The sequence below is a fragment of the Drosophila rhopaloa genome, unplaced genomic scaffold (assembly GCF_018152115.1).
Source record: "Drosophila rhopaloa isolate 14029-0021.01 unplaced genomic scaffold, ASM1815211v1 contig_178, whole genome shotgun sequence".
NCBI lineage: Eukaryota > Metazoa > Arthropoda > Insecta > Diptera > Drosophilidae > Drosophila > Drosophila rhopaloa.
Window position 1 is genome coordinate 3,627,723 of NW_025335059.1, and position 21,080 is coordinate 3,648,802.

Sequence of the window (21,080 nt, forward strand, 5' to 3'; positions counted from 1 at the left end):
CCTATGGGAGCTATAGGATATAGACGTCCGATCGGGGCGATTTTCAAACTTGATCTGCGTACACATGTTTTAGGATGCTTGTGAAAGTTTCAGATCGCTAGCTTTTAAACTGAGCTTGCAAACGGTATTGAAACAGACGGACAGACAGACATGGCTAGATCGACTCTCCTGGTGATGCTGATCAAGAATATATATATACTTTATAGGGTCGGAAATGTCTCCTTCACTGCGTTACAAACTTCTGACCAAAATTATAATACCCTCTACAAGGGTATAAAAACTAATTAAAACAATATAAATGTACATATAAATTAATATTTAATTTAATTTAGGTGTTCATATTCAAATGTAAAATATTATAATTTTTCCTGGCCCAATATTAATTAAATTAGTTCCTAAAAACAATATAAATTTACTCCCATAAGGAATTTAATTCCGTCCCACTTGTTGCCTTTCATGTGAAATCAAATTCAAGCCCAACTGAAATGTGGGCCCCGTGTGGACGTTGAATTCAGGCCCATCAAAGGAAAACAATAACAACATATTTGTAAACAAAGCAAAATCATAAGGCCATTTCGGTCGCTCGCCCGCATTCCCCATAAGCTAAAAAATCCGCAATGAGAGCGACCAGTCCAGCTGCAGAATCTCACCATGGGCATGGATTCAGGCTCGATTCGAACATTTGCAAAACTCTCTTTTTTTCCGTTTTTCGCCTAGGTGGCATCACTGGAAATACATTATTATACATTATTACTCTATGGAGAGAAAACGAGCGACCGCGACCCAACATCAACTGTTGGCAGCAAATATTGTTTTGAAAAAAAATCGACACAAACATCCATGTGTGGAACCCGCAGCTGAGCTAACGGAAAAATACCAAATCTGTATGACCACTTTGCAAACAACGCAGAGAGTCCCGTAACGCCTTGCGAAAGTGGCCAGAAAGGTGGTCACACTGCCGGAGCTGTGCTAAAACGAAAACCATTAAAAAATGTACTAAAATGACCTGTAATAAGTAAAGACACGCACCTTTAGCGGATACTCAAACCCAATGATAATCAAACTTCTATCAAATTAACGTCAACAAATAATCAAAAGATACTGTAGTGGAATGAATTCAAATTTTGGCAGGGTGTTTAGCTTATTGCCAGGCCTGAATATAATAATAGCCTGTAAAAGAAAAGACATCTTTCAAGATAATAATGGGGATATAATCTTGTACTTCTGGATTCCGTGCAGAATCAAGTCACAAACTTAACTCAATTTGGACCTTAGAGGTTTGAGAATCATTGGCTAATAAATATTTGTACATAGACGTGGAAATATTTTTTCTAGTTTAAGCCTTAAGATAATTTCTTTCAAACTTAAAAATAAATTCAGTTTTTAAAGCGGTATTTTATTGACCATGCCATACAGATTTTTCATAAAAAAGAAATCGGTATTTATGAGAATTGTTTAAAATTTAATTGATTTATTGTGATTAAAGTGATATATATTTTCTTGATACCTAGGGAAACTTTTTGAAGCAAGGAGTTTTTTTTTGTTTAAGGGTAAGTAAAATTCAGTTAGTACCATTTTCAATAAAAAAGAATTCGGTGCAATTTTAAACAAACCCGCTAAGGCGGTGTATCAGACTAGCCGTACCGCTCACACAAACAGCTGATCCGCCACAAGCAGATGTTCTGCACTTGCATGTTAGCCAACACTAGATAACGATAATATTCCTTTCAATGTCATTCTATTCGATTTACCTTTAAGCAGGAATTTTAGGATTCTTTAACTATTTTCTAGCCATGACAGTACACATAAACAGGTTGGAAAATCATTATATTTACACGTTTCTGTTAGAAAAATGATAAGGAGAAGCGCCAGTGCGGCCAAAAAAGGAAGCAATTTCGATAACGCGCGCCACTGTGCAAGCGCGGCGAACGCCAATTCGATAGTTTTGCTTTCGATTTCGTTCAATTCGATTTCAATCGTCAGCCAATTCGGACGTTTATTCGCGTTATCATCGTTTTCGTTTTGTGTTTTCGTCCGCTGTTTGTTAACAACCCCCGCCGGCACTCCGCCCCGCAACCCCTTTGCGCGTGTGTTTTCATTGTTTTGCTGAATGAAAAGCCCCGAATATCCCTATTATTGGGTGTCCACAGTGTCGACTGTTTACGGGGTTTGCGCCGAGTCCTACAGAATGCATTCGCTGCATGGACAGTTCATGAGAATTTGACATTTAAGTGCGGTTTTGTTTTTGCCGCAAACTGCAGTTTTGTGTACTTTTTTGGCGTGGGCTGAGATTGGTGGACACACCCACCCGAAAACAAAAAGTAGTCCACAACATACAAAGTGTGTTTGTTTGTGGGCGAGTGAGAGGAAAGGGATTCGAGCCGGTTTTCGCGAGTTAATTGACAAAGCAAACATAAGAAACACAGGCAAAAGCAAACCTGGGCAAACAACGAAAAGTAAACAAAGTTATGTTGTAAACAAACTAAAAGACCCGAGAGTCGTATTCCTGCGGATGTGAGGGAGACCACAATGATGCTCAATACTCAATAATTAGCATTTATATCCCACGCAACCCGAAACATGGCCAAAACCCCCTGACCCGCCCGCAAAATATGGCCAAATTCCTGGCAGCCCTCGGCATCTGCTTTTGGCTTCTCGTTTCGGCCACCGCACACAACTGTCAGCATCAGCATCCCAAGGCCCATGAGGTGAGTCCAAATCGAGGTACAAACCCCCCCCCATCTCACCCCTTTCTGGCCAACAAAACAAATATCCAGGAAAGGGGCTATTTCAAGAAACGGAGTTGGGAAGGATTTTCGCTCACCTGCACACTTGTGCGGAATATTTTGAACAGTTTAAGCTCAACCAAATCGATTTTAGCCTACACAGTATTTATATTGAAGCTGGATTTTCAGGAATTTTACTGAAACGGTTTTACATCCTATTCATTCTACATTCTTCAAAGAAGATTTAAATAAATAGTTTATAGTTCCTTAAGCATTTTGCTTTATTTAATCGGTTTTGTTGGGCTTAACCTATTTTATCTATTTTTAGCATAATCAGTCTTTCGGCTTTATTCTTCCAATATTAATTCTCGATTCTTTAAAAAGATTTTCAAATATCTTAAAAGCTATAAATAAATAAGCTTCCATAGCAACCACGTGTATATCTTCGATGTGTTTATATTAATGTTAAAGTCAGATTTATTATTTATTGTGTGGCTCAAATTTTGGATTCCAAATCAATTATTTTTCATCTTAGACCCGACGGTTTCCAATCTTCTTATGTTTACTAAATCAAAAGGCACAATATGTACATATTTTGGCCCAGTCTGCTTATATACAAATATGTGGCATATATATGGTATTGCAAAAAGAATGATAAGGAACATAGATAGCGCAACTGAAAATTTTGGAAATACAAAAAATAGGCAGTGTGACAAATATTTAATTTTTACAAGGTTATTTATTGCTCCATCCATTTAAAAGCAATAACTTAGCAATCAAATAAAATGTAGGACCGATCTCATAAATGAAATGATTAAAGCGCATAAGCTTGCAGATAAACAAAATAAATCCATTTTAATGAAAAGAGTTATGTTATTTTATTTGGGATTTTACTTAGTGTAGAGACAACGGCTGCCAAAATTAGTTTGAAAAACCAATGCCGGAAAATCCCCCACAGTAACGGAATTTGGACTTTCGATGTTCTAGTTTTCAGCATGTTGAGCTGCCTGTAGGCCCGTGTCCTTTGTGCCCATTAGAGCGAGCTCCTAATTGGTACTGTTTTCGCAGAAAATGTATAATTGATTGGTTCTGCCAGGCAAAGGCCTAATTAGTGCGGTACTCAGCCAAAAGCACTGGGTTTTCCGTTCTCATGATTCTGGCATAGAAACAAAAAGTGAGACAATGAGCAAACGATGGCAACCACAGCTTATTGACTAATTCCACTGGATAATAATATGCGCATTCGAGATTCAGTCAATGCAATGTGGTTGCCAGTTGCCAGGCAGGTGGTGCGGCTGCATATTAACAGGTTAGTGGTGGCTGGTAACTGCTGGTTACCAAACCACCACCTCCACATGCACCACATCCAGTGGTCTAGTTAGGGTTTAATGTCAGACTCTGTCCGCCAACTTGTTGCTCTGGATGCTTGCCGGGCTTTTGTTTTTCTTTGGGGGCTTTTGCTTACATTTTACTGCTTTCCAATCAACGGCATTTTAATTGGCGCGTCGCCATAAATAAAGGTCGCAGTCAATTGCGCAAAAAGGGGAAATTTACATGATTACTGGATCGAGTGCAGTACAGTCGACACTGGGTGATTGCAAATTTCAGCAAACCGGAAACTGCTCTTTCTCAGAAAGAAAAATTTGAATTTCTCAGAAAAGCGCTAGGACTCTTCCTATTTGAGAAGTTATAACTCTGTGAGCCAATCGTTTCCAGAAAATTTAGTTTCGCAGAACGAAAATAAATCATTTTATTAGGGCTTTTTAAAATCCTTATTTCGCTGGAAACAAAGTCATTTTTGTTAGAAGAGGCAGCAGATAAATACACTTTAAAAACTCTGTAAAGCTTATTAAACCAATTTTTGAAGTGAACAATTATGTAGGTTGTTAAAAAAGTTTGAATTTAACCAAAGCACATTTTGAATACAAATTATTCAACCTGTTGAATTTATAAAACAGCTTTTGAGAAAACTTTTAATATGGGAAACACACTTTCTAATTAACCAACCACCTAATCAACATTTTATATTTAAAAACCCACGAAAATGTGGAAAAACTGTGCAACCACAACGTTTTAATAAGCGAGTTACCACTTTGGATAAACAAGTAAAAGTGAACTCGAGAGGCGGGGGAAATTAATTCAGCGACTGTCTGTCGATGTCTAACGATGTTGTCGAGGTCGCCCAGCGTGTAATTAATTGAATTATCTGTAACTTAAACTGTTATAAATGCAGAGGAAAAGTCAGCCAGATTTTGTCTCCGTGCCAACGGAATGTTCGTTCTGTCTGCCCACTTTAATTCCATCCTGTCAAGGACAGTGATTCTGAAAGAGGATAAGGACATAAATGCGGGCAGAGTCCACTGACCGCGTGGGCAATCGGCCCCGAAACCCCCAACACCCAATCATATACCGGTCCAGTTGGAACCGAAGCACTCAATTGTAATTAGTCTTATATAAATTGAAGAGAGCAGCAACAACTGCGAGAACAAGCGCAATAATGTATAAAATCCCCAAATTGAATCGTTTGTCACGTTGCCAGTGTGCGTGCCTGTCAGTGATGCCACGGACTGTACTGGCCCGGTAAGCCGATAAACGCGGATCTGGAGTGCACTTTAAAGATTAAACTTACAACGGAAATTCAGGGGAACTTCCAAACTACTAACACATTAAATTAATTTTTGGTTGTATATAAACTGAGCTAACGCTTCAGGAATTTTAATTACTCAGGTTCGCAGTTATAAGCCAAATTTCATTTAGATCCTGAAGTGTTAGCTTAAAAAGGGTGGGCACTTTACTACATTTTTAATTAATTTTTTACTGATGGTTTCTTGTTGTCAGTAACGTAATGTACTTAGGTAGTTCTTTTATTAATTCATTTTTTACTGATGGCTTTTTACATTCAGTAATGAAATGTATTTAAGTAGTTCTTTCTAGTTACGAAAGATTTTAGATTTTCTTGTTTTGATATGTCGAAATTATATGTGCTACTCCGTTCAGAAGAGCTCCAACTAGCAACACGAAATGCAAATTCATTCATATTGTCGATTTGTTTTGCAAACATGTACAAGTATTTCCATTTACATTTCAACTGGATAGCTGTTTTTCCATACTTCTGTGTTTTTGCCCCAACCATTCCTCACGATTAAATATTTATCAACTTGGCGAAACAAACTTTAGACAAACAAGTTTCTATGTAGGAAAACGGTTAGGACAGCCATCAAGAAGCCATTCAAGTAAACTTGAAGCATCCTTGTAATGTGGGAGTGCATAATAAAACGGAAATCCGAGATGAATTTTCTGAGAAAAAAAAGGTAGGTAGACTTACTACGCTGTTCATGCGATTGCAAGCGTAATTGGCCAATTACGCACCGCAGTTACACAGCTTAAATTGCAGGACTAAACTAAAAATAGTTTTCTACTAAATAGGATATTTAATTTATAGTACATGTTAAGGAGAAAATAAGAAGATGCACTTGCATTTAAATTATAGAAAATCTCTTAAAGAGTGCAGCCTTAGCCATCTGATTTTTTTATAAAGTTAATTAAAACCAGAAGGAAGACCACTAACAAATAAGGAAAAGCACACATCGGCAAACCGAAGTTTATACATATATCTAATATGGTCGAAAATGAAAGGCATTTTAATGCGTTGCAAATTTTTGACTGAATTATAATAAAAGGGTATCAAATAATCATAAAAATACAAATCAAGATTTAAATGCAGATTTTTAGAGAATTAAAGCACAATTATTTAGAAAGAATGCCACTTTAAAATCGGATGTCTGTAAGAAAAGTATTTTGGACTCCATTTTTTGGACTCTTTTCTGGAAAGCCGTTTTGTGAAAATTTGGTAATTTGGATAAAAAATGTAACCTAAAATACAAACTAATATTTAAACGCAGATCTTTAGAGAATTAAGCCACAACTATTTAGAAGTGTGCAACCTAAAAAAAAATTTCTGTAAGAAAAGTTTTCGGCTTAAAAGATAATGTTTTGGCCTTTTTTATTCAAAATTCTCCGGTACATTTTTTTACCTATTCTATTCCTATGACAGCTATATAATAAGACGTCCGTTATTAAAAGTAAAACTGAAATCTTTAGAAATTACATGATCTCGAAGTGTATGGACATACATATATAAAGAAACAACAAAGTTCTAATTTTATTTCCCTTTTTGGCTTAAACTATAATATCCTGTGCAAGGGTATAAAAGAAGAAATTGGTAATTTTCAATGTATAAATTGTAAAACTATACTTTAGCATAATTGCATTTCTCTCATTTATAAAAAGTTTTTAATTAGTTTTTACCGGCATTTTTTGCATATTAGAAAAGTTTCAACTCTTGTTCATGAAGTCAATGACGAGCTCGTTCATAACGATGTCAGTTGTTCTTGCCTTTCGTTTGTATCATTCAATTAAAGTGCTGAGAGCAGAAGCCAATACTAGCAGCCAAATAGTTACCATAGCAAAGGCAGATTTACGCGAATAGTCAGCTAGTAAAAATCAGTATTTATCTCTGGTGCGCAGAGGTTGGGGAAACACGTTTATCGAAAGTCAAACTCAGTTCGCTTAATTGACTGACGAATGTTCATGATGATGCCGCTTCAGGGCCATTAAACGCAACTGTTTTGAAACAAAACACCGTCATCTGCCAGAGGGCAAACAAGTGTCTTCAGCAGAAAGAGATTCATGTGCAAAGTAAATCGCCTTGGGCGAAATTGATGGACAAGGTCCTTGTATAATTCCCCTTTAAGAGACTGCATTTCGCTTCAATTTCTGTCATCTGCATTTGCAAACAGGCATTAAATTTCGCTTGTATTCATGCTGGGTTTCGGTAGCACAACGTGCCATTTCTCGATTTCCATGGAGAACGTGCCCTTAATTGAATCGCACACTAATTAGGTATTGTCGTACTGATTCAAGCAAAGCAAACTTGGCGCCACGTTTACATCTACATTAAATCAGGGCTCAGAATTTAATTATTATTTGGGCTTTAATGCGCTTACAATAGATTATTTATATCCCTTTAATGTACTAAAGTATGTGAACGCACTACTAATTTCACACAATTTATCCGGTGGTGTCTATTTGTCTATGTAATTCACAAATGAGTGGACTGTCAATAATTGTTATGGATTTAAAAAGTCCTAATAATTGATTGAATTTAAACATGATGCACCATTAATAATATAATAATATAAATAAATGTATATTTATATTTATTTATCATGCTTTGATATAAAATTGATTTAAATTATTAAAGAACCCTCTCGAAATAAGTAAATGCAAATTTTAATTTATTTAATATTTTATCTGTACTAACTAATTAACTTATAATTCCATTCAATTAATTTTACTGCACTTTAATGTTAATTATTTTGCCTCACAATGTGCATTGTACAGATTGCACCTGACAAAAAATGCAAAATAGAATATGATAATAAACAACTTTCAGCTGTTTAAGAGAAATTCACTGGAATTTTACACTTAATTTATTGAAAAAGCAACCAGCGATTTCATGGAACTTTAAGTGTCGGTTAATGCAATTATTCAATTGGCTGGACTATCATCCCGACCAGAACTCATCCAATTTATTTGAGTTTACAGCGTAAATTGTGCCACTTGAATAGCTGCTGATCCGGGGCGTTCAGCTGGTGCTAAAGTGCCTTAGATTAGCTGCAGTTCATAATTTCAATTAAGTAACACACAGCTTTTTTTTGCGGTCAAACTGTGAGGTAACGAACGAATTGAGTAAAAATAATCAGCAGTCGGCGAACAGATGAGTCAGACAAAGAGGGACCGAAACAAGAGCAAGGCGAAAGAGCCAACCAAGTGGCACAGCATGCAAAGTAGCCATCGGCAAAACGCGGCTCACAAAATATTATACAAAAATAAAAATTGGTAAGCTGAAAAAGAGCGAAACTGCTCGAGAGAATCCAAGAGTGAGAGTGGTGGCCAAACGAAAGTGAAAGCCCATATACAAACGCTCAATTGAAAGCCGCGACTTCGATTGATCTGCCGAACTTGAGCGAGCGTTGAACGCAGGTGACAGTCAGCGGAAAATTACACTGGAGCAAATAAGTGAAAAAAGGGGGGTTATTACCTACACAGTGCTTATTCTTAAAATACATATTTCATTAGTTTTTCACTTAGTTGAATTTAATCTGTAAATATTAAATGTGTCCTTGACTGGCAATGCAGAAATTAGGTTAATAAACTAGGGATCAGGGTTGATTATATTATTTAATATAAGCACAGTGTATCTTTTATGAATATTGTATTGTTTTTTTATTTATTCATGAATATTAATAAGCATTGACTTTTTTTCCCTAAAATTCGCAATCTTCGAATTAGGGTATTGAAAAGGGGAACAAAAACACATCATGACATTTATGGAAATTTTATTGATGTTTTGATTTAGTAACAACATGAATATTTATTAACAGTGAATAACTTAATTTGATTCCATAGTGTTTGATTGATTTGTTTTATTAATCTTAGCAAAGTTGATGTTTATTAAAATTGAAATGGAAATCTTTTAGTTGATTTTTAATTAAAATTGATTTATAAATCAACCTTACATTAACAAACATTTGATATCCCAAAATATATTTTTTTAATTTCATTTTTATGGATTTCCCATCCGATTTTACCATCTTGGCTAATGATTTTTTTAATTTTCGCTGTTAAATACTTTTTACCTCTGCAACATGTTGTGCGGAAGAGAGTGTAAACGGGCGAGATGAAGACGAAGAAATGCTGTCAGTTACGGATTGGTTGGCGATTGGCAGACAGAGTGACTGCCTCCGAGCCAGAGACAGACGTAAATAATTACTCAACCACCATCGATGATCGATTCCCGCGCCCAAATTAGCATGCGCAACTGGACAAACCGCGTTGGCGCTTCGTAATCCCGATCTCCAGCCAAATCTCCCCTCAATTCGCTTAAACAAACGTGCGTGGCTTGCAGTTGGCCATTTATGACAGCTTTTTTTTTTTAGCCACCTTTTATTTGTTTGGCTCTAAAAGTAAATACGGGAGGTAATCAGGCGGGCGCAGGCGCAGCCAACTGTGGCCAAAACGAAAATTTCATTTTGCTTTTCTTTGCCGGGCTTCGTTTTTTCTTTCTTTTGAGTTGTTACCATTTCTGCCTTAAACGTGAGTCGCATGGCCAAAGCTGGACACGCTCGAATGTGGCCCACAAACCGAACAAAAATTTGTTTGCCACTCGAATATCTGTGTTAGTATGCAAGCCGGTTGGGCATTACGTCTTATCACCGATTGAATAAGCACATGTGCATACCTGGGACGCTTAGAAAGTGTGGCCAAAAAATATGGTAAAATAGATCATGTCTGAGTATTGATTATGACATCACCTAGTAGAATTTCTTATACAGAAAAAGTAACTGGATCTCCGAAAGGTAGTAAACAAATAAATTTGTCATATTTTTATTACATTTGGTAATTGCAAATAACTTTTATAGATAGTGCCCAACACCTTTAATACAAAGTTTATTAGATAGGAACATTTTTTAAAATTATTTTTAACGACAACTTATAACATATTGACTATTTAATGGGTAAATATCACTTAAAAAATAAAACAGACCCATTTATTTTGAGTGCTGCGACTTTGTTGACGTACCAGGTTGTATGTAACCCATACTGACCATGGTCTACTGGAAATTTGGATAACACTCCATCTTCTTCCGGACTCCAGTTCCACAGTCGCATCTCTGTCCCAGCCTTTTAGGAAATGGACGGAATTCATTTAATATTCCATGGTATTGTCATCGCCAGGCTTACCAAGTATGGACAAGTGTGATTAACATTTGTAAATGATTGTAAAAAGGAATATATTACATTTGGTATAAAAAACTTCCTTCGGTTTTTAAAAAATTGGCAAATATCCATTCTTATATCGTACAAAAAAGGATGCCAACCGCCAATTTCGCGTTTAACGAGCTTAAAATGGATTTCAAACTACGGGAGATATTCCATTTAATTACTATTAGTTGTTATGGTTTCGGTTTCAAATTTACCTCTGATATAGTCTTATTTAGAACCGCTTCAATGTTCATCATGTTGTGCTTTCGATCGATTGCCTTGATCTGACACTCCTTAACATAACCAAATTCTGGAGCAAGAAGTTCGCAAGTTAGTGAATTAAACTTGTAGGATCCCTAGGCATTGGATAAACTTTTACTCTTCAATTTCTTAGAAATTGAAAAATATACTCACTTGAATATAACAAAAGTTATTTATAAAAAGTAAAAACAAATAAATAACTTGTGCTGTGATCATTCTATGGCCTTACACTGACACTTTGTTGCTCAGTAATCCATAATAGTTACCTACTTGATTTCTTTTTAATTATCAGTAATGGTTAATGGCATTAGCCTGATTTTATCGTTATGATAAGTATGAATATTTCCAAATTGATTAGTTTATATATAATAATAATATAATGTTTCCAATAATAAATAATAATAAAATGAAGATATAAAATTAAAAAGTCTGTCTTTAATTTGAATCATATTGTGCTTCAGATCGCTTAAATCAATAAATTATATTTTCGTCACCAGCAGTGCTTCATTGTACATAAATATAAATGTGGGTAAAGTGGTTCATTATAAAAACATCTTGTCCATTAATGAATGCTGTCATTCAACTGTTAACTGTTCGCATCACAATGCATTTGGGTTGCATTAATGCCCCACAGATATTGACACCGCCATAACTCCTTTTCCCCCTCCATTTAAATCCACTCCCCTCTGATGACAGCAAAAGCATCGAGCTGCCCGTCCAAATGGTTTTGTGCGTCATCATCTTTCACCTGCCAAACGTTTCGCAGATGATTTGTAATTTGTGCGGTTTTTCAAATGCTTTTTCAATGCACTCGACCGCAGCAACTTAGGGGCTTTGGGGGATAATGCTCCCAGCTGGGCACGATCAATGTGAAGATCGTACATTATGTTAGTTATTTTTTTCGAGGGTCGTTGTCACGATTATTGCCGGCTTTAAAGATTTATATCTTTGATGGTTTATGGTTACTTTTCGTATCTAAACATTGCAGGGCGTTCCCTTTGAGGGATTGATTTCGTGGATGATATAGCACATCAATCTTCATGCACGTGACGAATAGTCTAATGAGTATTAAAAGTTTAACAAACTCTTTTAGTAACAGTACATATTTCATTTTTGTGTTTTAGAAGATTTAAGTCAAGAATCAGTTGAAAACCCATAGAACGACTCAATTTTACTTTAAGATAAAATGTTTCTTAACTCTTAAATTCTAATATTCGTTAGTTTGTAAATCTCTTTAAAATACAAAATGCAGCTCTCAGTTTTCATTACAATTAATATTATTTTAGTTAGGTTCTTGAAATTGTAAGCTCAATTAATATTTTTAGTAAACAATGATTTTTTAAAAAAAGTTAACGAAACAATGACAAACAGATATTGTCACGTTGCTGGCTGATCCTCAGTCATTAGAGCTTCGATGACTTTGATGGCTGCAAGATAAATCCCGAGATCGAGTCGAACCCTGCGCCACTTCAGCGGAACCACACCACTGTTTGCTCAGCTCATTTCAATGCCAAACTCTTTTGTCGGATCGCGATTGCCACAACTATTGTTGTTCTTGGATAAATAGGAATGTTTTTTTCTACGGGTTCGTGCAGGTGTCTAACTTTGCCATTTAATGGCAGTTACGACCCACACTTGGGCAGTGAGAACACCTAGCGAATCACTTCCCACGATGGGGGACACATGCTGCTCTATTAATTAAGGCTGCTAAGCTGTCTGCCAATTCATTTCTAGAGTGGAAATTAACTTTATTATTATAATTTCAATTGGCTGCGTCGTCGTCGCTGTTTGCTGCCTTTCACTCCGTCTGACTGGCTTTTCTTTCATATATGATAGACACTCTTTGATGACAGCAAAGATACTTTCGTTTTATGCCCCACTCCCCGGAGACTTCTTGAGTAGCAAGAACCTTTTAAGACCGCTTTCCGGACAGGCGGCTTTCAGCATACACAAATGTACATATTTGATGAGCATATTTTTTTAGTCGCACTCAAGCGCATCTCCCAGATGTCGGCGACAATTTATGCTGATGAGTGTCAAGTGCTTTGTCTGTCTGTCAGCGGATTATCTGCGTATAAAGACCGCCATACATATTCAACTAAGACATCTAATTTATTCCTAATAATTGGCACAGATTGCACAATGCGACCGCAGAGCACAATAATAACGAAACAATGGCAGAGCCGAAATAACGGGGCTAAATAAAACCCAAAATAAAATAACCAGCCCCACAAATCATTGACATTTCGATGTGCCAATCGTTCGACATTTTGGCGGGCAATTTAAAATTAATTTCCCTGCAATTTGCGCAGACCAATTACCGTCGTGGAACTGCCTTTTTGTGTGGCCTTTGTCTGACTACATGTCGTCATTTAATAGTTAACAACGAAATTTCGCTTTCGTTTAAGCTCCGCTGAGTGATTTCTTGATATCTTCGTCTCCGTTCGCTCTCCCTTTCCTTTCCTTTCCCTTACTTTCCGGCTCTATCGCGATCTACTATCCATCGGCCTCATCATCCATCCATCTTTCGTTTTATAGGTCGTCCATGGCGTGCGCATCCAACTGGCTGATAGCGAAGATGACTCCGCCGGAGAGGCAGCCAGGCATAGCGTGCGCCGGCGCAGCGTTGCCGCCGACCAGCCGCTGCGAATTCTGCTCGTCTACGACGACTCCGTCTACAGGTGAGCGCCAGGTACACTCTGGAAAACTGTAAACTTAAATCTTAATGTCTTACAAATTAATTGTTTAAGACACTTAGTTTTAGCTACATTTCTTTTAGAATTTTAAGTTGGTCGCTTATCATTTTCTCAGAACTCTTAACATATAAAATTAAACTGTAAAACAATATTTGCTCTTTGTTAGTTAAAATTTTTTTATATCACAAAAGCCAAATTTAATCACAAAGTTTTGTTTTCGAAAAATATTCATATCTTACCAATAAAATGTGCAAATCAGCTTAAACATAGATATAATTTGTTATATATTTCCCAATAAATTTAGTATGTAAATATAATTTGCTTTTATATAGTGTATGCAACTGCTTTTAAAAATGTATATAGTTATCACTCATCCGCAGTGTTGCCTATTTACAAGTAATTACATTTATTTCAAGATTTTTGTGTAGACATGATTTCAAACACTTGTAATGATGTAATATACTTACACAGCACAATGAAAAAATTTATAAATTTAAAATGTGCACACAAAAAATACTTATAACGTGAATTTTTAACTGAGTCATTTAAAAGACCGAAATATCGTCGAAGTCTGAAAAAATGTATTTTTTCAAGTGTAAATCTGTGCTCCAGCTCTGAAAATTGGCTTTAATTGCACTTTAATGGCAGCCAGCCAAGCAGACAGAAAAACAGTTTACAATTTGACTTGGCCGAATGTCAAGTTAACATAAAGCCGCGCAAAAGCGAGTAAACAACTCACTCTTCCGACCGTTTTGCTTTGGCCATGCACCGTTACGGCCGCTCTGGGTTGGGTAACAATATACATACATATAGTTCGGGCCCGAATCGGTTGGCCATGTGTGCGCAATTTGCCCAAATCAACGCAGTGGGCCGAGGTGTCTCCTAAGGTTGGCCATCGATTGCTCCATCCACATGGTCAAATGGTCACTGGAACTGGCCAGATCGGCTGACAGACAGTTGGTCCGGATCGATCCGCCCGATCGATTGGCGAGCAATGGCAGCGGACAAGGTCAGCAGGAAAGCGGAGAGTTGACTCGACTTGGCTTTAATTTTGGGCTTCGGTTTCGATTCAATGAATTATTCAGTCGTGAATAAGTGACTCAAACAGGTGCTAACAGGTACACAATTACCTGGTTTGAGTATCAGGCAGTTGACCTTCGTGTAAAAGTGCTTTCGTTGGGGAATTCGCTGTTACTAATCGATTTCAAGCTTTTGCCAATTTAAGGTATTTGGTATAATTGATTTGAAGCTTAATACATAATTATTTAATATATCAGTTTATTCAAACTAATCGGATTATTGTCTTTATTTTAAATCTGAAATTATGGAAATTAAGTAAATTTTTGAAAGCTAACACAACCTGTAAATATTTAATTGAATTCATCTAAAGTCACAGAATTTGTAAGCTCAAAATACAATTTAGTATCTCAGTCATTTTCAGGTATTAAATAAGTGTTTCCACAGAAACCACATTCTGCAATTCGACTTATATAACAAGCTTTATTACCGACACCAAATACACAACACTTAACCCTTTTTATTAAAGCATTCCTGTCTTTTATATCAACAAAACAAAATTGGCTTCTCAGATTTCTCAGAAACACCTTTATCCTAATAAAATCGCCTTAGCGACAACCACATCTTTGGATGTTGCGGATATAAAGAGATGCCAATAAACAAAACACCACCCTGTTCATTTTCCCAGAAATGTTAATAAACAAAACTATTTTCTTGTTGTTTCATGCTTACCGCCCGCCAGGTTGGAAGAGGAGAAATTTAATTTGATAAATGTGAGTTGACATTTCTGATTTTCTTGGTCTCCAAGCTTAAGGTTTCCTTTTAACCCTTGCCAGGACACCGTGCTCCCGGAGGCCGTACAGTTCTGGGAACAGGCACTGATGGTGCGTGAGACCAAAGGCGTCATTCGCCTCAATAGGTAAGTTTGCTCTTAAAGAAAACCGCAAATTGTCTAAAATATTCAGTACTGGGTTCTCAGGAAATGCGACAGCACACAGGTGTACGTAAAGAATGGCCACACCCACTGCATCGACCACTGCAAGGCGACGACCATGTGCGGCGAGGTCCAGGTGCCCAACGAGCACTTGGATGTAAGTATCCTTTCCAAAGTTTTCCACGAACCTTGTTCAAGTTCACCCTAAGCAAAATTGTTGTGAAAATTGTAGCCACATCAAGTTGGTTTGATACGGTGTGTTTTAAAGAAAAACCTTGAGTGAAATAAATGCACCTACACGAAATACATATTCGTAAAATTCAAAACTGGTTTAGGCAACGCATGAGCAATTGCAACTTTGATCACCGGGTCTCTTAAATAATTGGACGCTTACAAAACAAAACTTTGCAAATTGTTATGGATTAAATGATATACAAATTTTAAAATACTTATAAAGTATCTACGCAGCAATTAGAATACTATATTCGGATCACATTCTTGCACAATTTTATATTTATAAGCCGAAATTCTCAGGTCTGTCGCGTCTGCAATGCCACCGGCCAGAACTGTCGAGTCGATAGTAATACTCAGCCAGGAGATGGAATCGAGAACGCGGACTTTGTGTTCTACGTGTCTGCTAGACAAACCCAACGTTGCTTCAAGGGCCTGACGGTGGCCTATGCGGCCCATTGTCAGCAGGAGGCGGCTCTGGACCGTCCGATCGCCGGACATGCCAATCTCTGCCCGGAGAGCATTAGCACCAAGCCGCAGGAGCTGCAGACGTTGATCTCCACCGTAAAGCACGAGATCCTGCATGCGCTGGGATTCTCCGTAAGTCTGTACGCATTCTTCAGGGACGACGAAGGGAAACCCCGGACTCCGCGAAAGTTGGATACTGGCAAGCCGTACCTGAATGAAAAGTATGCAATCAAAACATTTATTTTAAGTTTTACTTTAACCCACAAATCCCCTCTCAGATTGCAGATCCATCAGTGGAGCAACGAGACCATCCGCAAGGTGGTGCGAGAGAACTGGTCTGTGCGTGGTGGCCATGTCAAAAAGGTTTTGGACATGATGGTCACTCCGCGCGTAACTGCGGAGGTCCGCGCCCACTTCAACTGCAATAAGCTGGAGGGCGCCGAGCTGGAGGATCAGGGCGGCGAGGGCACCGCCCTGACCCACTGGGAAAAACGCATTCTCGAAAACGAGGCCATGACTGGCACGCACACACAGTCGCCAGTCTTCTCGCGCATCACACTTGCCCTGATGGAGGACTCCGGCTGGTATCGAGCCAACTACTCCATGGCCACGCCTCTCACTTGGGGAAAGGGGCTGGGATGTGCGTTTGCCATGCGCAGCTGCAAAGATTGGATTCAGTTGAACCATGCCAGGTAAACAAACTAAGCGATCTCTTATATACAGAATTAAAAATATATGATCACTGCACTTACCTATTTTTTTGTTCTGGCTGACGCATATTGCTTTAGAATTTGCATGTGGAATTAATTTTATTTTTGCTTATCATTTGTTCGATTTTTAAAGGGGTCGCTCCATACATCCATTCTGCTCGAAGGTCAAGCAGGATCCACTTCAAACCGAGTGCACGGACGATCGCAACTCGGTGGCGTTGTGCAATCTCATCCGACACGATTTCGAGCTGCCCAAGAGCTATCAAAACTTCGACAGCCTGAACCATGTAAAGGATGGGGAAGAAGGATTCTACGGGGGATCCGTCTCGCTAGCGGACCACTGTCCTTACATTCAGGAGTTTACTTGGCGCAGCAAGAATGTGATAGTGCGGGGATCCCACTGTCGCTTTACGGAGAATAATCCAAGTAAAAGAAGCTTCTTTAACCTCATGGATCCACTTTCTAACTCTCTGTTTTTGATATCACCTTCCAGAGCCTGAGAAGAACTTTGCATTGGAGAGCTATGGCGAGGGAGCCAAGTGCTTCGATCACAGCGAGTCCATGTGGGAGGAGCGATCCTGCCAACAGACTCGCGAGTGGCAGCACTGGGGCAGTGGGTGCTACAAGTACGACTGCTTTGATGGGCGGCTACACATCCTGGTGGGAAACTACAGCTACAAGTGCTCCTTTCCCGGACAGAAGCTTTCCATTCGAATCGAGGCTAACGGATGGCTGCACAAGGGGGCGATCATGTGTCCATCGTGCCACGAACTGTGCGGATCCCAGTTCGCCGCCCAGGGTAAACAGTGTCGTCCGGGCGAGGAGGCAGACCCGCTCAACAAGTACCCGCGCGACAACCTCGCTTGTGGAGCGGGCAGCGAGGTCTCACGTTCCGTGGCCATAATCACCGCTGCTCTCCTGCATTTCGTCTTGCGGTGGGGATTAAGTTAGGCTTGCCAAGATGCAGGGTGCAGTTTTACTTGCTTTATATGTATTTAGTGAAATTTGTACATTTTAGCTGTATGATATAAGCTCAAATTATCTAAAAGTAGGCCGATTGTATGTAAGTGTAATACTCCGAACATTTGAGTGGGTCAATTTTTTGCAAAGAAATTTAGATGCGAATGTAGTGTTTGGACAATTTTGAACTATTTCATCAGACCTATAGAACGTTTTCAAAGTATTTAAATGTTTTCTCCTTTATTCTCTTAGTGTTAAAAAATAGTGCTCAAATATTGGATAGCTAAATCCCCAAATATTGTCCTTATATTACTTTTTGTATCTTTAGTTTTTTATCTTTGCTCATTCGCACAAATTGACCCATCCTAGCAAATATATAGATTTTTAAGCGTAATTATATTTTGTCCATCAGAAAATGTGATCTTTTTTAAGTATGTATTCGGATTTTCTCTTCACTTCGACGTGGAGTCTCCGAAGACAGTTCTATTTTTCTTAAATACTGATCTGTACATTCCAAAGCCTATTGCAAACAATATTTGATATTCGGAACGGAGGCATTTGGCAGTTCCACTTGCGTTGTTAAATTCTTTGTTATTTATTATGAATATGGTTTTCAAAATTCGTTTATTGCCTTGTGATTTATCTATTCGATTAGTTTCGCCTAAGTTCAATATGTTTCTCTAATTCAGCTGCCTATCAAGCATTTAAGATTTGTAAACTCAACCCTCGATTTGTAATCTAGGTTCTAAGCACCTAAACTTGAATTGTGAATAAACCAAGAGACCCTTGTAATCGCAAGTTTTAAAACTGTTTTTAAATAAAGTTTATTGCAATACTTAGGAGTAATCAAGCTCCTCGACGAGTTCGTAGAGGATGGCACCATCGGTGTCCTTGGTGGTAGTTTCAGGTGTACATTCTGGCTTTTTAGGCGAAACTTTCGGCCTACTCCCTTTCGTTTTGCTGGGCTTTGCGGGTGTTTTTATGAGCTTGGACCTGGAAAGGAGTTTAATAGTTTATAACTATATTAAATATATTCTGAGGCTTAAACTTACGCCTTGGTCAGTTCTTCCAGCATGGGAAGTAGAGTGGAACGGGACACCCCGCGAGATTCCTCCTCGGCCAGTTCCTTGGGATGCGACTGGCGCTTGTGCGATCTACAATTGGAGCCGTTGGTGAAGTCTCTTCCGCAAAAGTTGCACTTATACGGCCGGATGCCGGTGTGCAGGATAAGATGCGCCTTAAGTGTCTTGCTTCGCTTGAACGCCGATCCACAGACATCACATTTATACAGCCGTTCATCCGAGTGCACCAATTTGTGCTTGTTAAAGGTGCGACGGGTCTTAAGTTTTACGCCGCATATGGTACACTCATAGTTTTGTTCACTGTGCGTATCCGAATGAATCTGAAAAGGGATTGGGTATTCAGTAAGCAAAGGATTATAATCAGATCAAAATCGGTGTATTGGGTGTTACCTTTAATCTTGCCTTGTTTTTAAAGCGTCGCTTGCACACGGGACACTCAAAGGGACACTCTTCGGTGTGTACCAGTTTGTGATCTTTTAATCCAGTAATATAGTTAAAGCTCTTGCCGCAGAGGTCGCAGACATAGGGCTTGATCTGCTTGTGGACCCCATCAATGTGTCGCTTGAGTGTTCCTGGGGTGGTAAAAACTTTTTCGCAGTGGGGACAGGAGTTATCTGGCTTTACTTTGGCGGGCAAATGGGAGCGATAGTGGGCGTGCAGTTGGGAAACCGAGGAGAAAGAGAGTCCACACTGGTTGCATTCTAACTGGGGTAAGTCCTTCGGCACGGTGTTGTGAACCTCTTCCATGTGTCGCTTGTAGGCTTTGGGTTTCTTATACGGTTTATTGCAAATGCTGCATTTGTAGATGGCTGGTTCCTCCGGAATTTCAACCTCATCCTCTATAAGATGCTCTGGAGAGCGATCTTCATCGGACTCCATGGATCCATCGATGTCCTCTGTTTTTGCGGGTTCTGCTTGTGATTTTTGCGAAATAACTTCGTAGGTTTCGATGTGGAAGTCTTGAACTTGGGTTTCTTCTATTATATGCGACACCTGGGGATCGTCTTCGGACTCCATGGATTCCTCGATGTTTTTTGTGGGTTCTGCTTGTGGTTTATGGGAAATAACTTCGTAAGTTTCGATGTGGAAGTCTTCAACTTGGCTTTCTTCTATTATTTCCGACTCCTCGATATAGTCTTCATCAGGGATAAGTTCTTCCTCCACTAAGCAATCAGAGGTTTCGTGGGGTTCGACCTCCTCCTCTACAGTTTCAACCTCTTCCTCTGCCAGGTTCTCACCGTCCTCCATGATTCCCTCTTCTATTTCAGTGATTTGCAGTTCTTGTCCAGCGATTTGTACCTCCTCATCACCCAATTCCTGTTTCTGATCAAAATGCTGTTCCACTTCTAAACTGGGTCTCAACAGAATTTCATCGTTTGGTTCCCCAGCGATTTCTTGATCCACATCAACAAATTCTTCCTGCTTCGGAAGAGGCGGCAGTTCTACTGCCCTGGACATCATATGTTTCCATTCATCGGTGACCAAGCCACAATCCGCTCGTATCTTCTCAAAATCAACCATAATATCCGGCTTTAAGGTCTGCAATCTGTTGAAAAGGGTTTGTACCTTGCGTACCCTTTCCGAGAATTCTATGAGGCAATCCATCAAAGTGAAACATTCGTCGCACAGATAATTGCTGTGCTCGTCCTCCCTTTTAATCTGAAAGGTATACCTTACTTAAGTGTTATGGAAAGGATAAATTAATAAATAATAATTACATCCACCCAAAAGTATTTGCCAATGGTCATTGCCAGCATGCTCGTCCAGGAGTTCTGTCTGTCCTCCCTGGAGAACACACTCCGGTTCATCGGATGATCCTTGGCGCACAGTCGACACCATCGATGCCAAGTCGTTGGATTTCCATTACCGGCTTCTGTTCCTGCGAGAACACTCGACATTTTCGAATTTAAAAATACTTTTGTTTTGTTTTGATAGTCAGTCCTGTCTTTGCCGAATTACAAGGGCTGGCGACTGCACAACCAACCAGGGCTGCGGATTTTGATTGGTTCCAGTTCAGAACCTTATGGTTCCGTAACGGAATTTTAAGAAATGAAGCAAGGTAAAGACAAATTTGTGTGTTTCGATTTATTATTTTTATATTTATGATATTTGTAATTAACAAAGTTATTAGTTTGTTTTTACCTCATATTCTTCTTCAAAAATTGCAT

At 38.7% G+C, this 21,080-nt stretch overlaps 3 protein-coding genes across 3 annotated transcripts; 1 reads left to right on the forward strand and 2 right to left on the reverse strand.

Moving 5' to 3' along the window:
• The first annotated feature begins 1,976 nt into the window (after window positions 1-1,976).
• LOC108043375 (leishmanolysin-like peptidase) lies at window positions 1,977-18,628 on the forward strand. Its single transcript, XM_017122060.2, has 9 exons — window positions 1,977-2,708; window positions 13,353-13,495; window positions 15,270-15,300; window positions 15,364-15,446; window positions 15,507-15,618; window positions 15,996-16,381; window positions 16,439-16,852; window positions 17,004-17,296; window positions 17,364-18,628. The coding sequence occupies exons 1-9, from the start codon at window positions 2,613-2,615 to the stop codon at window positions 17,819-17,821; spliced, it is 2,016 nt and encodes a 671-aa protein (XP_016977549.2). The 5' UTR covers window positions 1,977-2,612; the 3' UTR covers window positions 17,822-18,628.
• LOC108043361 lies at window positions 10,314-13,186 on the reverse strand. Its single transcript, XM_044458950.1, has 4 exons — window positions 13,136-13,186; window positions 10,769-10,909; window positions 10,533-10,709; window positions 10,314-10,472 (listed from the first exon to the last, which is right to left on the reverse strand). The coding sequence occupies exons 1-4, from the start codon at window positions 13,184-13,186 to the stop codon at window positions 10,314-10,316; spliced, it is 528 nt and encodes a 175-aa protein (XP_044314885.1).
• Window positions 18,629-18,637: 9 nt separating the features above from the next.
• LOC108043376 (zinc finger protein weckle) lies at window positions 18,638-20,865 on the reverse strand. The gene is made up of 4 exons (XM_017122061.2): window positions 20,631-20,865; window positions 19,303-20,571; window positions 18,883-19,232; window positions 18,638-18,823 (listed from the first exon to the last, which is right to left on the reverse strand). Exons 1-4 carry the CDS (start codon window positions 20,808-20,810, stop codon window positions 18,667-18,669), a joined length of 1,956 nt encoding a protein of 651 aa, XP_016977550.1. The 5' UTR covers window positions 20,811-20,865; the 3' UTR covers window positions 18,638-18,666.
• Between the last annotated feature and the right edge of the window lie 215 nt (window positions 20,866-21,080).

Bases quoted from the DNA above. Each gene is read 5' to 3' on its own strand.
- LOC108043375 (XM_017122060.2), top strand. From the start codon at position 2,613: ATGGCCAAATTCCTGGCAGCCCTCGGCATCTGCTTTTGGCTTCTCGTT. The intron at 15,301-15,363 runs GTGAGTTGACAT...AACCCTTGCCAG, and splicing joins AGAAATTTAATTTGATAAAT to GACACCGTGCTCCCGGAGGC. The intron at 16,382-16,438 runs GTATGCAATCAA...ATCCCCTCTCAG, and splicing joins AAGCCGTACCTGAATGAAAA to ATTGCAGATCCATCAGTGGA.
- LOC108043361 (XM_044458950.1), bottom strand. From the start codon at position 13,186: ATGACGACATGTAGTCAGACAAAGGCCACACAAAAAGGCAGTTCCACG. The intron at 10,710-10,768 runs GTAAATTTGAAA...TATCTCCCGTAG, and splicing joins TAAATAAGACTATATCAGAG to TTTGAAATCCATTTTAAGCT. The intron at 10,473-10,532 runs GTAAGCCTGGCG...ATTTCCTAAAAG, and splicing joins ATCACACTTGTCCATACTTG to GCTGGGACAGAGATGCGACT.
- LOC108043376 (XM_017122061.2), bottom strand. From the start codon at position 20,810: ATGTCGAGTGTTCTCGCAGGAACAGAAGCCGGTAATGGAAATCCAACG. The intron at 19,233-19,302 runs GTAACACCCAAT...ATCCCTTTTCAG, and splicing joins AAAACAAGGCAAGATTAAAG to ATTCATTCGGATACGCACAG. The intron at 18,824-18,882 runs GTAAGTTTAAGC...ACTCCTTTCCAG, and splicing joins CTGGAAGAACTGACCAAGGC to GTCCAAGCTCATAAAAACAC.